The following is a 17,084-nucleotide window of genomic DNA, read 5'->3' as shown; positions in this document are numbered from 1 at the left end:
AAGTTTCCTTAACGGACGATTCTATCAGTAATTGCCGTGTACATTAGTTTATGACCTTTCAAACGGTGTATAAAAAGTATCTAATAGTATGCGGCCTAATGTGCTACTTTTGAAGTTTTATTTCAGTCTGTGACAGAGGAAAATCGGATCGACATGCTAAATGGAATGTTTTCTCCGTTAAACAAAATTGTCCATGAAAGATATCAACATGCCTTCTTAATATCAATAAATTCTCAGCGTTTCACATATATATTCCATATGTCCCATGTCATATATTTCAAATACTCCACATTTTGTCGATATTTGCATGGCACATATAAACAAATTCCTTGCATGTGTCAACGTCACTCGATGTATAGTCATGACGTCATCAGTTTACTTTCATATCGATCAGACAGAAATTACACAACAGCAGTATAGCATTTCGAATTACGTTGGATCTTAGTAGCTGCATGGTTTATTTTATGCATAAATAAAACTTAAATAAAAAAATAAAATCGGAATTACTTAGTGATATCCATTGCACGTATTTCAATTATGACGTCACATTGTTTCGCGGATTTTATCCCAGTAAAAATTTTCATAACCTGCCTTAACGTACCCGCGTATACCCCAATACCTTATCGAAGTTAAACATAAACCCTAATATATACCCCAAAATACCTCACCTCACTCAAACTTAAAACTTAATATATACCCCAATACCTTATCGCAGTTAAATTTAATCCTAATATATACCCCAATACCTTACCCCACTTAAACCCTAATATATACCCCAATACCTTATATCACTTAAAACTTAAACCCTAATATAAACCCCAATACCTTACCTCACTTAAATTTAAACCCTAATATATACCCCAATGTCTTACCTCACTTAAACTTAAACCCTAATATATACCCCAATGTCTTGCCTCACTTAAATTTAAATCCTAATATATACCCCAATGTCTTACCTCACTTAAACTTAAACCCTAATATATACCCCAATACCTTATCGCAGTTAAACTTAAACCCTAATATATACTACAATACCTTATCTCAGTTAAACTCAAACCCTAATATATACTCCTATACCTTATCGCAGTTAAACTCAAACCCTAATATATACTGCAATACCTTATCGAAGTTAAACTTAAACCCTAATATACCCCAATACCTTATCGCAGTTAAACTTAAACCCTAATATACCCCAATACCTCATCGCAGTTAAACTCAAACCCTAATATATACCCCAATACCTTACCCCACTTTTACCCTAATATACACCCAATACCTTACCCCACTTAATTAAACTTAAACCCTAATATATACCCCATAACCTTATCCCACTTAAACTTAAACCCTAATAATATATACCCAATACCTTACCCCACTTAAACTTAAACCCTAATATATACCCTAACACCTTATCGCATTTACACTTAAACCCCAGATACAGACCTGGATTCTTAAAATGTATCTTTTCTGTAACTCTGATGTAATCATACATTTTAAGAATCCAAGTCTGAGGCTTAATTTTAACTGTATTTGTAACACACTAAAACATCCAGAAATTATTTAATATTTATCGTCTTGGTGAAGATACGGTGATTGTGATTGGTTGAAAAACGTTCCCACGACACAACCAGTGTTCAACGTCTCCTCCAACACAACGCAACATACATCGAGTCACCGCTTGTCTTAGTCCTTCATATCTAATTCAATTCTAGCCATTGCATCCGATCTATATAACTCTGCTCAGCTTAACGCACAGCCATGTTGTTGTGTTCATTGTTACGTACGTGTATTCCTACGCGCCATTTCAAAAACGTTAATTAAAGCTTTTTTTACGAGATAAACTATTAGTTTTACCATTTAAAAACATGATTACATGATAAGAAATGAATCTTATAATTATTTTCTTGATGGTGGTATCATAGGAAAATTATACTGAAAAAAAATTCATCAATGCGTTATGCATCTTCCCAGTACATATCACTACCTGTTGTCCTTTGTTAGACGATAGGTGGACCACTATTGGTCAAATCCAATGATCAGCCTTGGTGTGTGTTGTTTTTGCAGATCATCTCTTAACAAGGGTGGGGAGGTTAAAGTTGATATGTAGTACCAGACATCAAGGATATAAAAATACAAAATTAAGATGTCACGTGGTCGAATGGAAATACAAGTAGAGCGGTTTGAAAAGATCAATTCATAGATATATCGACATCAAAGAAAAACATAGTTACCAAACAGGAATTTATGAAATCTTTCTATTTCGATATGTTTGCTCTTATACACTTGATGTTGGTAAACATCAGCATAAACTTGAAATCTTAGTCTTCTTGTTTATTTTTTATGGCCGTAGTTTTGAAAATAAATAAGATAAAGACATTTTGAATTGCTGTTACGCGAGAGGGATGTGCAAGGCTATATATGATTTTATAATTTCTCATGGAATGAAAGGAATGGATTTACTTTGTACATGTACCACGTCATAAATACATATAGCTCCGGTCAATGTTGTAGGTAAGTAATATACAGTAAAGCATCAACCTTAGTTAAAAGTAAATACTTTCACATCTATATAACGTTAACATTGATACCACCTAGAAGTTAACGTTTGTGTAACTAGCATCGACCATAGTCCAGTTGTGGTAAAAATCGTATACGACTTTGGCACCAGAAAGCGCGAGTCCAATAAACTTCAACATAGACACATGATTATAGAGTGATATTAAAATAGAAGAAAAAAACTTAGAAACATGGACGTTTTGTACGGCGCATTTTATTATATATTAATCAACTCTCGAGTATTTCAGAATAACTGTAGACGTACATGTATATAATGCACTTTCTTCTGCTTGGTGTATACTTTACCTATGATCCCAAATAAATTCGTGAAAACTCCCCATTTATGCAGTAAATCGGATAGAAGTACGCATTAGTGTTCAAAATTACGGCGGACTAAATAAAATCTTCAGCGTAAACTTAAGTACGTTTACAGTATTTAACATGGTAATGTTCCTCGTTATCCTAGTAAGTTTACAGTAGTTCACATGTTCCTCGTTATCCTAGCACGGTAATCGGAGGACGGACAACTGGCGTGGCCTGCACAAACTCAGATGCCTCTCCACCACTGTAAACAAATGAACAACGTATTCAAAGTGATGTAATGAAGAAATGACAATACTGTAAACATATTGACAACGTATCCAATGTGATATGATAAAGCAATCAGCGTTGTAAATAGACACACGTTTTATACTTCACATTGGATACAATAAATAAGGTGGTATGATTAAAGCGGAAGATTATTTCATTAAATCAATCATCTGCAATGTATTTATCTTCGATAAATTTACCAATTAAAAGATAGCAATTTCATCATGAATGTGAGAAATGTGCGTATGAATCTTGATAAATATAGTACGACTATTTTAGCAGCTGGGAATATTTGGACAGAAATGAAAATAAAATGTAAATATAACATATAATTTTCAGTTTTGAAAATACATGAGGGTATGAGCAGCAGCTCTTAACTCCGGTGCATATGTCATTAAAGTTGTAAACCATTCGCAGTTATTACTCTTAATATTGTAAAGCATTCAGTTTTTACTCAGAATGATATTAAATTTGATAATTACAATTAGTAATTTAAATGCTGTTAACTATTTAATGTTACTACTCAGGATGCTGTTAACTGTTTACAGTTTGTACTTAGAAAGTTGTTTGATTGTAAATAAATAACTTATTGACCCAGACGATTGTAAATAAATAAATAAAATAACTTATTGACCCAGACGATTGTAAATAAATAAATAAAATAACATATTGACCCAAACCACTGTAAATGAATAAATAAAATAACATTGACTCAGAAAATTGTAAATAAATAAATAAAATAACATATTGACCCAGAAGATTGTAAATAAATAAATAAAATAACGTATTGACTCAGAAGATTGTAAATAAATAAATAAGATAACATATTGACCCAGAAGATTCTAAATAAATACATAAAATAGCATATTGACCCAGACGATTGTAAATAAATAAATGAAATAACATATTGACCCAGACGATTGTAAATAAAGAAATAAAATAACATATTGACCCAGAAGATCAAGTCTCTTACTTGGCATGCTCATTTTTCCATATCACGTGACCGCCCAAAGACTTTAGACCACCACTGTTTAAAGCAGCCCGACACACCGGCAAATTCTGAATACACCAAATTATCAAGTTGAAGTACGAGTGACCTGGTTAAAAGTCACTCAGGTCTCATTTCGATATGCAGTATAAATATTCCTTCTTTTGACATATGCAATGCAGATCCATATATTGTATGTATAGATAGACCATTAATTCAACTATGACCAAACCATTAGCTTAGTCGGTACGTTTTATTGAAAATGCTGAGGTTTCTAGGAGGTTCTCACAACATATAATCCCTGTTACTGTCATTGCAAATCATTTTATCTTATTTTAAGTTGTATTTTCCATATCACGTGACCGCCCAAAGACTTTAGATCACCACTGTTTAAGTTATTCTTGGTTGTATAAATGTCCAAAAATTTATGATTTCAAGGTTCTGACATAAAAAAGACAAATATCAAAACTCAAAGAGCAGCAGAAAATAGGGATGTGTTATAGAATATTCTGATAACACAAGCGTAAACACAAATATTTACCAATGCAAAGCGATGAGCATGGAATGCTTCGTTCAGATCTGTGCATCCTGCGGGGCAAGTTCCGCTGAAATGAACATGACCAATGCACTAGAATATATACATTGTATAACATCATAAACAAAAACAAAAAACAACAAAAAAAAAAAAAGAAAAGAAAGAAGCAAACACGAAAACCAACGTGTCTATTACGGAAGCCTATGTATATTTATTTTCCTATCTGGAACATCATTATATTAAATTTCTATTGTCATCAAAATAATTTGTACAATATCAATTTCATAAATTTATCCGCAGTACAACTTACTTATTTAATGAGTAGTACAATACGAAATGAAAAAGTTACCCGCAGTACGATTTATCTAATGTTGCACAGTCAGCAAACGTAGTCTGACATGTCAGTTGTCCCATGTCCTTGTACACTGGAAAGTGGTGAATGATTAAGAATGATGAATTAATTATTGATACAAACATCAAAACATTCACTTTCGTCAATGTGTATTATTTCATCGTCATATGCCTTCTGGAAAACATTGCATTATTTGGATTCATTTTGTTGTCCCGTCGCGTCATCATACGAACTTATCTTAATCAATTAAACGAAACTTCTACATGACATTAATCACATCCATTTTACTCAGTATAACGCTACATCAAAAGGAGACTATTCAAATCATTTTAATAAATTCAATGATGTTTTGCACATCCATCAATTAGAAACTCCCTCAGCATGACTTACCATAGAAGGCTGCAAACACAATTCCGGTATCGGTGGTAGCCTCGCATTGGTATTCGCCAGTCTCACGCTCACCCGTCATAGCAAATCGAACGCTTCCATCCGGGTTGATATTGTGAATCGGAAATGACCCTGTGACCTTGGAATATTGGAGGTTGTAATGGTCTGTTTCTGTGACCCTGCATAAGTTTTGAACAATTTGCCCGACCTAAATAATGGAAATAAAGAAGTGAATAGTGTTGTTGTGACAAGGAGCGGAAATGACGCACGCACTGGTCCCACACCTCTCCTGCATCATGTAAAACTTATATGGTACCAATTTTGATGCAACAGATGCGCATTTTGACAAATAATGTCTCTTCAGTGATACTCAACCGAAATGTTTGAAATCCAAAATAACAATGACGTTTTAGAGCTATTTTAGGGAAAAACAGTATGCCAAAACAGTGGAGTCAAATTCGTCTATGGATAAGAGCTATGTGCGAGGGAGATAATCCTTCATTTTGAAATGAATTTCTAAATTTTATAACAGCAATTACATATATAGAGACCCTCGGGGACTAACAGTCCACCAACATAACAATTGGAATCGAAAGATAATCTAAGTCCATGTATAAATTCAGAGGAATTGTTTTCAATGTTTTGTTAGCAATTACCTTAGCCCCAACATATTCCTGGTCTGGATGAATCTTCGCTTCTCCGTCTGCAAAAAAGGTAAAATACCATTATCTTAATATTCAGACAGTCTGCATTTCAGACGTCGGTAATCAGGAATCTCCCGGGGGGGGTGCAAGTCTGGGGGGGTCGACTATGCCCCGACTAGTCACAGAACTTGGTTTTCAAAGCAAAATGTGAACACACCATTTGCGCCAATCCCAATTGCAGACATGCTTTTCTTAGTAGAGGCACTAGTTAGTCTAGAACGACATTGATAGCTTGATTAGACTTGATCCAATTCGTTTCGTGGAAAATAGGCCTATCAGAAAGTCTTTTAAAATGTTTTTCCTGTTGATTAGAAATGGATTGGGGGGGGGGATAGGATTCTTAAACTTAGAGCATACTTATTCATTATTCAATGCATTCCGACCGAATGTTTCACAGAATTGTCTTATACAAATGTGACTTCCATCACTACTATACAAAACAATATTGTGAACTTGAAAGTCTGAATGTTAGAATTAAATCCCAGATAACACCAGGGAGACAACCGTTGTGGTTACAAATTTTCTTAGCCTTTCAAATAACATGTTTCCGTATAAAATCATTTACATCACTGCATAATCAACAAGATACTAGCATGAATATAGAAATAAAATCACTCTGGTGATTGCCTCTAAAGGTTATGACAATTTAATATTTAACGCTATTATCACACCTGAAACTAGTATGATATTGCATCATCCCTGTCAATTTTATTGTTGTTAAACGTTTCATTGTGTGAATGAAATTTTAAGTTTTACAAGAGTAGGATTATCAGTGATTGGGGTTATTCTAAAATCCTCAATCCATGCACTAAGGATCATTACCTAAGGCAAATCGGAACAAATAGATACTTCCGGTTACTACAAATGCAGGTTTCGGTTTCACTATTATAGAATGGATACTAGAAATTGAACCTGGTCATAGGAACTCAACTTATCACTCATTTAGAAGTATTTTTCAGTTGCAAGGTTAATTGAAGGTATCCTTACAAATAACGGATACACAAGTCTCATAACTGTATGCATTCATATTTGCTCCGAAATATATTCGATCTTTTTCATTTTTAAACATACATGGTAGATATCAAATATGAAGTAATATCTCATACCTTTAACAATTAGTTCTACAACTTTTTCTTGAATTCCCAGAATGCTCTCTGCTTTGCATGTATAATTTCCGGTATCTCCAACGTGAACATCCACCAGCAGCAAACCATTGGAAGTTAACACCCCCTGCTTGATCGGTGATACGTCATTATTTTTAGACCACGTGACTGTAGGAGAAGGGTATCCGTTGACCTTACATGGTAAGATAACCGTGTTGTTTTCTTTAGCTGTCACGTGGTAAATTGTTCCTATGCTTCCTTGAATGGTTGGTTTGGCTGTAAATATAGAAGAATATGTGGCACATGTCTATTACATCACTCTGGAGAGACTGCACTTTATCATCCCCTTTATCTCGTATTCTACACTTATTGTCCTTCGTAGATTTCGATCGACTACAAGACCTTAATGCAATGTAACCCGTAACAACAAAAGTGTGTCAATATCTAGGCGAACCAAAGCACAAGCAATTCTTAAAATAAGTACACTGTATGTCTTTGCCTAGAAATGACCCCTCAATGAGATTTTAGTGAGACAAAATATTATTCTTATGTGGTCAATAATTGTAATGACGATTAAAAGCAATGTAAACTTATACGTTGTAGAAGTAATAACATATGTAGAAGTAAAAGTCAAGACAACTCACTAAAGAGAATCATTTTCATCAAAAGACTAGATGCAAATCATTTTTGGTACCAACATATTCGGTGACCATTTTCATGTGAATTCGCCAATAATATATTTTCTTTTAGATCCGCCAAAGACATATCCTTACCTAGCTGTACACAACAATTACTGCCGGCTCCAGTGTCACCTTTCTCTCCCTTTTGTCCGAAGTACCCCTGCTGACCTCGTTCACCTTTCTGTCCCTGAGGACCGGAAGCACCGGCAACGCCAGGTGGACCCTGGAATCCAGTAAATCCCTGTAAAATTTTTTAAGAAACATGTATGACAAAAAAAGGAATACATTTCGTTTCCGTGACCGAAACTCATTTTTATCTCGTTAGTTACCCTAGCTCCCATTTCACCCTTTAGTCCCGGCAATCCTTGCGGTCCGAGTTCTCCTTTCATTCCCATGATCCCTTGTGGCCCAAGAGAACCCGGAAGTCCTTGAGGACCTGTGATTCCTGTTTCTCCTTTCTGACCCCTTGCTCCCTGATAACCTAAACATTCAAGAAATAAATGCTATGCTTTATCATAGGAGGACAAAAACGGTGAGAACCAACCCATTATCATATTATTGTTGTCATATCCTCCATAATAAAAATAAGCCTCTATATCTCATGCATCTATCATTTATAATCTAACTTGTTTTAGATACGTAATTGTTAAATTTTCGAAAGCTATAAACAATGCAACATCAAAGGTTTATCACTGAAAATAATTGGTGATCTAGCTTTAGTACAGGCTTTTCAATTGGTCACAGCCGCTTGGTGTTGCAAAAAATAACACGCTTATATTGAAAGTCAAGTAATTTCTTTATATATATTGTAACATCAAGTGTCTATGGCTTTAGTTGACTGGTTTAATGTCTTACATCGGTTGTCTTCAATACCTACAACATTAACAACTGCAAAATTTACAGCTACACACAAAAAAGTGCGCAGTTGGTGCATATTATCGAGGCTAAACCTTGATTGGTAAATCATTCGTCAATCGGTGCAGTACTATATATGCTAACATGCATGCACATCTCCGCTCATGAAGGATTTCGTTCCGCAACTCTGATCTTCACCCTCGGAAGATTTAGTCAGATCTATTTGCATACCATTCTCATTTCTTAACCAATGAGAATACATGTACTGAAACGACTGTGGCCTGTTTGTGTTTGTGTGTGTGTGTTTGTTTGTGTTTGTGTTTTAGCATACGAAGTACTTTGGAATAAATATGATTGTCACCTTACACCTTTACAAAATTGATTACCAAATCTATCAGAGTGAATGTAGATATCATTGTTCTGTACATATCACTTCGAAAATTTATCTGGAAAGAATACCAAAAGGTATTTTATGACGTTGTCAAAAAAAACCAATAACTTCAGTAATGAACCATGTGACATGTACATGTGACCAATAGTGAAGACAGTGTCCGATTGTCCAAAGAAGCCGCTTGATATATACGTTTATTTCATATCCTGACCTTGCATCCCCTGATCTCCTTTTGGACCTTGGACACCCGGCAATCCCATCAATCCGGTTTCTCCTTTATCGCCCCTCCCTCCTTTGGCTCCAGTCATACCCGGATTTCCTTTCACCCCAGCTGGACCAAATGGACCCGCATCACCAGTGTTTCCCTTTAGATAAGCAGGAGGGTTTCTTTATGTTATGTAATTGTTTGAAATGTAGAAATAAAAATTTAAAAATGTAAGAGAAAAACAGAGAAATTGACCAACCTTAGGTCCCTGTGGTCCCATTTCTCCTTTCTGTCCTTGAGATCCTGGAATGCCATTCAGCCCTGGTGTTCCTGGAGCACCATTTGGTCCAATTTGACCCTGCTCACCTTTGACCCCTGGTTGACCAATGAATCCTTGAGGTCCAGTTTCGCCCTTTCGTCCTTGCAGTCCGCTAGAATATCATTCGAAATAATTTCGAGAATGTTTACGGGCAAATAAAAATGTAAATTTTATAACTTGCAAAGTTATTCATCGTCTGTTAATTATAGAGTTTAAATCGTAATATAGTCAAATTGATGTGGCTCATCATGATTACAATGGGAAGTTCGACTCTTTGAATCCTTCAGATATAATATCAACACAATAGTTGTCACATCAGGATTAAAGAATGATGACACTTAACTCTGTATTTTAGCTCCTTCCTCCGAATTCGATGTTTTACACAATTTTATGGACATACATGAAGAATATGTACATCCTTATCAGAAATTGTTAAGACAGTTTGCTAAAATATACTCTCTTCATTGAAAAAACTATCAAGATGCATGCCTTTTGTAATGATCTCGATGATCTAGATTTAGCATTGAGTACCCAATGAATAAACAATGATAAACTGATACATTATACGTGAGAAGATGATGAACCAGCCTTGTATGAGTAGTCTTGACTAATAATCATTGGGTCCGTGTTTGTCCAATTCTCTATTTTGTAATCCTTATAGGAGTTTGGAGATTGATCGCTGTTCGTTATTTTCACCTTTTCATGCACAAATAAATATATGCATGTACAGAAGTATTTGTACTCTTTCACTCATCTGTCATAAAAACAATTCTAAAAGAACCTGAGACACACAAGGAAACAACACTCCCTCCACACAGACGAACAGACAGACCTGATTCCCGGCTCCCCCTTGGCTCCTGTTGGTCCGAATGGTCCGTCCTCGCCCTTTGGTCCGAGCTCCCCTTTACTTCCTGGGAGCCCTGTTGCTCCCTGTAGTCCCTGTAATCCTGGGAGTCCGTTTAATCCCGGTTCACCTGTAATTTCACGATTTTTATTCCAATGTGAAGGATCTAATAGATTAATGCACGACAGATATCACGTATATATTGTTTGCCCAACTCTCTAATTTGTATTGCTTATAGGAGTTATGAAATTGATCACTGTTCGTTATCCCCACGTTTCATTGTACTATCATTGAGTGCTAGGTAATATAATATCACCCTTTCATAATACTTTCAGTATTTAATTTATCATTTAAAGATCTATGAAGATATTTCGAATTATTTTTTAACCTGTAAAATATATCTTAGACTATATCCAGTAGAGGACCGATGATATTTTCGTAGTTCTACTACTGTGTACGGGAAAATATTCACCACGTTTTATTTTCGCCCTCGTTGTCGAATTTACAACTGGGGCAAATTGTGACGGAACAGGGTTATCTTTCTTTGGATACACCTGTGTCTGTGCGAATTTAAAACGTAACGTAAACGTTTGCAAATGTTGAATGAGAAAAAAAAAATCACACGATGCCAAATAACCCTGTATACAGTATATGTATATTTGTTGAAACTACATGTAGTCGAAGATAGCTAGGCAATGGTGCAAACTCACTGACAGATTGTCTTGCTGCAACCATTTATAGGCATCCGACCTGTGCAAGTTTAACTACGAAAATTGCACTGACCTTTGCTTCCTGGGAGTCCAGCTGCGCCCGGAGTACCGGAAGGTCCTACTGTCCCATTAAGTCCGTTCTGGCCTGGGTCACCCATTTCGCCCTTGAGACCTTTTATTATTGAAAGAAAAATCAAGACGTTCTTTTTAGATTTGTTTGTGTGCTGATGAAACTTCAAACATGCTCCTGTTCACAATGCAATATAATTGAGATGCATAGAGTTTGATTTCATCAATGTTTAACATGACACACTGTGTCCATCTCTGTCTATCTACTGAATGCATAATAAGAATGTTTTATCTGGTTTTATTTTCGCATTCAGTCCGGTTCTTTTTGGATGAATTGAAAACTCTATAAACAAATACGTTATCATCGTATTGACACTCGCCTTGTGGACCTTGTAAGCCTGTGTCACCTTTAACCCCGGTTTCTCCTTTGACCCCAGGTAGACCCGTTTCACCTTTAGCCCCTGTAGGGCCCATCGGTCCTGTGTCACCTTTCGTTCCATTGAATCCGTCTGAACCTAAATGGAATATTATACTTGAAACTGAAAATACTGTAACGTTTAGATCTGTATTGCACTTACTGATATTTCTACCAAATATGTAATTGCAATGCATTCGTGAATATTTTAGTTGTCTGTAATTACATCCATTTCAACATAAGACAAACTGTTTATCATGTACAAGTTATACCTGGTAAACCAGGAAGTCCAGTAAGCCCTCGATCACCTTTACTTCCGGTATCGCCTTTACTTCCGGGTAACCCTTGACACATAAATGTTGATGGATATTATGCACATACACAAACATTAACACAAACTTCGACTGAAATACGCACATAAATAAACATGATAAAAATATGTTGTCAGCGCTGTGTTTAAGCGACAATGCGGTTATTGTTCAATCGGTCTACACGCAAATTCGGTCCGTTACCATCTTGCGTTGACTGTGGAACTAGATGTTTAAAAAATCAGTTGCATCGTCAATTGCATACTCCAAATTCACCTATCTTATGTATTAATTATAATAAAAGGCCACAATTATCTTTTGTATATTTCATCTCTCTCTTGCAACAAGAATTGCTAGCAACACCAAACGTAATGTCAATGCTTACATGTAGCGATATTCAGTATACATTTAAGCTCTTTAATTTAGAGTTTAGCGCCATTGATGTTTCGTACCTTGAAGACCAGGATCACCCTTGCTTCCTGAAATAATTTAACGAGAATAATCAGAAAAGAAAACGTGATCCCTTCAATGATCACAACATGCCACTCACAAATATATATAAACTAAAGGTTTAAATACACTGTATAATATATAAAGATTCACGCGATCATACTTGCACCTTAAGGAGGACTAACAGATCGTCTTAATGGCGGACTTCCTTTAGATATATGAATGAATACATGAATATCAGCAATATTTATGTATTCCTTTAAAATCTACTTAACTGGGTAGCCCAGTAGATTAGTGTTCCAACTGCTGATCTATAGATCGTGGCTTCAAGTTTGACAGGGATTTTATATTTTCCCCCATGTATTTAAAAAAATAGATAAGGTAAATTTGAAAGATTTCATTTTCAAATCATAATTCTAAATATCCTCCTTTTTTCATCCATATCAGATTTTACAGGCATGCCATTCCTCCTTAAGTCATGGTTAACATTATCAAGAATATGAAATGTACGCGGTAAGGCTGACTGAAACCTACATAGATGGTACTGACCTTGTATACAGATTGTCGTATTACTGTTACATTGTACAGCCAATTGCTGGTTCTGAAAGACATACAGTAGTACTGCTTAGTAAAGGGGGGTATTCAATAATTTGCCCTTTTAGGGTCTGTAGTCCCCTTTTTCATGGACGAAAAAAGTAAAAATTGATTTGCACCCCTTTCTATACTTAATCTTTTCATGTTATTTTTACACTTAATCTTATCGTAACACTACATGTCCTATATTTCTTTAAAAATATCTCGGTGATATTTTCCTGATCTTTTAAAATTTAACATTTCTATTTTAACTTTACATTAATACCAGGTACGTAACAACCAGAGGAAAAAAATAGCGCTCCCCCCCCTTTTTTTTTGCATGTGACGTACAGACGTACATAAAAAGTTCCTCATTTTTACATGTAAAGATCGGTCACTTTTTATAGTAGGGGTAAATGATAGTGGAAATGCAAGGTTGAACTGTTGAATTGAACACATGTACTAAGCATACTGAAAAATAATCCCCACCCCCTCCACCCCCTCGACGATTTTAGGGTTTGGGTAGAACTACTTTTAATCATAACAATTTTTTTTAAGACAAATATGAAGGCAACTTTTTCCCTCGTTTGCCCCACCCTTCCACTTTCAAAAATGACGCTCAGTGCCTGGACTCATTATATTACATTTGCTTGTTTTCTGCAAAGTTGCCCGAGTAAATGCAGAAAACAAAATTTCGTTGGATATACTAAATAGTAAATCGCAACGGAATCGGAGACGAAATGATAGTTCTGATATTCCAGATTTTTATCATATTTCTACAAAATCTTACCGTAAAATTTCTACTAAATCTTATCGTAAAATTTCTACTAAATCTTACCGTAAAATTCCTACTAAATCCTACCGTAAAATTTCTACTAAATCTTACCGTAAAATTCCTACTAAATCTTACCATGATACATGTATTTCTATTATGTTTCTTGCCGTAATATTTCTGTTGTGTTTCTTACTGTAATATTTCTTATGAATCTTGCCGTAATATTTCTAGAGAATCTTACCGTGATATTTCTAGAGAATCTTACCGTGATATTTCTTATAAAGGAACTAAGATCACTAACAACCTGCCTCTTGCTTCGTGACGTGTCTTCTACAACTTCTCTAGAGTTATCCTGGAAGAAAAAGTAAGTATATACGTGTATATCATAAGCCTCTTCATGTTTTGAGATGCTCATTTGGTCAAGTTCTCGAGACGGTTCGAAGTCCATGGCTCCCAGGCTTGTGTTCGTATTTATTCATGTATAGTTGACTTTTTTGAAGTTTAGAAATACATGTATACTCTATAATCAGGGGCGGATCCAGGAATTGTGGTTACGGGGGGGGGGGGGGGGCACTATATTTTATAGGACTTGAAATATGTCTCCTATTTAGTCATTTGTACTATTTTCTATCATTTTTAATAAGGTGAAATTAATGAAATGACGCAAATTTTAAGGGTTTTTGGACAAAATTAAGTTCTCCCAATAAAGTAATTCAAGAAATCAAAAGATTTTGTCATTTATTTCTCCGGGAGTGGAAGAAATTATTGCTTCTCTTATCGTTTAGTACATTTTTCTGAACAAGACACCACGATTTACCTTAAATTTGAAAAAATTAGGGGGGGTGGGTGGGTGGGGGGGGGGGGGGGGCGCAGGCTGCGCCCCCTTAAATCCGCCACTGATAATACATGTTACTGACCATGACAAGCACTGGACGATCATAGTCGCTTAAATGATTAACTGTAAGTCGTTGTGACTGTTATTATGAGTATACCGTATAGTAACGACCTCTACCATGATACACCCTGCAATATTTCAATATGGAATTGTTTATACCGTACAGGTGTTATTATAGTATGCACGTTTGATGAATAATGTTGTCAAGTCAGGTGTTTTCTATTTCTTGGTTTATTGAAACTTGTACAGTCATGCCTATTATAGAGATGCTGGGTTGTTTTTATTTCTTTATTTTCTCTATTCTTTTTGTTTTTATTTGATTTTGTGCTTCTTCTTTCTTTGTGGAAAGACCTTTATAGCTATTTTCATTAGTTACGCTTACATTATACATTGGTAAATATTGAATTATGAACTTGTGTTTTCTCCATGTTAAAGTGACCACTAATAATAATCAGAATCTTAATTGGTATGGGGCTTATTTTCACAGGATATCATAGATTATGGATTACAACAATAAAATATGCATGTTTCAGATCAGTGAACGGTGATGGCAATTACCCTAGTGCAGCTGTACCGAGTTACGGCTAACGTGATATAATTACTACAGACAACTCCTGTAAATATATATATTCAATTTGTGAACATGAAAACCCAGAAGTTTCTCCTTACGCGGTGATCTCAATGTCAAACTCAAGATTTCAGTTGTCAGTTTTTAAAATAGACTCGCTGCGGATAAAAAAATATATGTAGAGCAGGGATACGAGCCCACGGCTGTGACAAACCTGTCCCTGAGAAGTTGAAGCAGGGATTTTTCTTTGGTCAAGCTCATGCATTAGAAGCGGAAATCGTGGGGTGTTTTTTTCTCTCTCTTTCAGACCTCATTAAAACGACGTCTATAGTGAGGATAGGTTATTCTAAATTTCTTCATCTTAACATTTACCTCTGACCTGTACAATAATTGTAATTTGCAAGTATGTATATGAACTTCATGTGTCACTGTATATGGTTTGAGTGAGCTGAACTGATCCGAGGTCACTTGAACGTTTAAGCTGTCACAGCTAATTGGTTTAAATACATCATAGGTAAAAGATAAAAAGCCTGTGACGTTTCAGTATCAGAAAAATATTCTGGAAGGGACGTAAAACAATAAGAAATAATGTATGCATATTGAGATTCATCTTACCGCTATGAGATTGCACTGCAGTTTTAGAAACTCTACATCCTGTTTGAGAGTCCATATTTGATAAAAATTCACGGCAGTAAGAGATGCAAGGATGCAGCCAATTACAAGCGCGCTTGTGACGTAGAAGCACCCACAGTTCTGTTCTAATCTTGCGTTTTTATCCTTTGTCATTCTTCCTACGACAATCTGACCTCATGGAACATTCTGAGTACGATATGGTCGTACAGTGTTAAGTGTATTTCTACGTTAGGCCAAGTCAATGCAATTCTTTGTATATGATGATATTGAATTAAAAATGTTACCGAACTGTTGTCAAATGCTTATATCTAGCATACGTTATTTTACGAAAGCTAATGATAAGGTTCATTTTGATAAGGTTCATTTTAAAAAAAAATCTGCATAATTTACATGGTAAGATTTTCTAACTAAGGAAATAGATTTGATAAGTTACTAGTAACTGTGACAGGCCCTGATTAAGATTGATTGAAAACACTGTAGGGATCTTGGAATGCTGCTCTCATTTCACGCCAAATTACAGTATGTTAAAATCAGTTTCTTTTTCGTTAAGGAGGTTCTGTACATCGTCATAATAGCTGACTTCCATTTAAAACATGGATGAAAATATGAATATTAGCTATATATTTGTCTATTCATTTAAGAAGTTATCGCCTAGCTGAGTAGCTCTGTTGGTTAGCACGTCGACTGTTGAACTGTGGATCGCTGGTTCGAGTCCAGTAGGGGTTTTAATTTCTTTTCAAATTGTTTTCGACTAAAACTGCATTTTTGAGTAAATAAAGTACATTTGAAAATTTTCAATTTCAAAATATTGTTGTACATATCCTCCACTTTTCATCCATATCAAATTTCTCCGGTGTAATATGCATCGTTAAATAAATTTTTCCTCTAGCAAATATTTCCCGGGAGCTTTGTTGTGTTTAGTGAGTTTGTTTATTTATTGTATTTATCTACTTTGATATTTTTGAAAAGTGCGCTACAATGTATTAGTGTGTATTTGCAAACTATATGATTCTGTGTCTAATATGTACAGAAAAATGATTGGCAATTATCATCTGGGCGTTGTGGGAAACATGTAAGCACAATGAAGTAAAGTTTACAACACATGACAGTGTATTTATCTACCATGAGAACGCCAGTAAATTAAAAAGTTCACCCCCTAACGGAAAAAGAAGTGTCCC

General features: G+C 35.3%; 2 protein-coding genes across 2 annotated transcripts in view; one reads left to right on the top strand and one right to left on the bottom strand.

Moving 5' to 3' along the window:
* Positions 1-17,084, top strand: part of LOC125662394 (uncharacterized) — a 1,158,266-nt gene that overhangs the window by 1,100,661 nt on the left and 40,521 nt on the right. The gene's annotated exons all lie outside the window — the stretch shown is intronic.
* On the bottom strand, positions 2,797-16,059 carry LOC125661675 (collagen alpha-1(II) chain-like). Its single transcript, XM_048893772.2, has 19 exons — positions 15,889-16,059; positions 14,076-14,162; positions 13,012-13,063; positions 12,465-12,491; positions 11,977-12,048; positions 11,669-11,804; positions 11,294-11,400; positions 10,499-10,640; positions 9,607-9,778; positions 9,354-9,507; positions 8,226-8,377; positions 7,990-8,137; positions 7,220-7,492; positions 6,066-6,112; positions 5,413-5,617; positions 5,020-5,095; positions 4,677-4,740; positions 4,121-4,206; positions 2,797-3,121 (listed from the first exon to the last, which is right to left on the bottom strand). The coding sequence occupies exons 1-19, from the start codon at positions 16,057-16,059 to the stop codon at positions 3,052-3,054; spliced, it is 2,241 nt and encodes a 746-aa protein (XP_048749729.2). The 3' UTR covers positions 2,797-3,051.

The sequence above is a fragment of the Ostrea edulis genome, chromosome 8 (genome assembly GCF_947568905.1).
Source record: "Ostrea edulis chromosome 8, xbOstEdul1.1, whole genome shotgun sequence".
Classification (NCBI taxonomy): Eukaryota; Metazoa; Mollusca; class Bivalvia; order Ostreida; family Ostreidae; genus Ostrea; species Ostrea edulis.
This window is presented reverse-complemented; position numbering and strand designations above follow the sequence as displayed.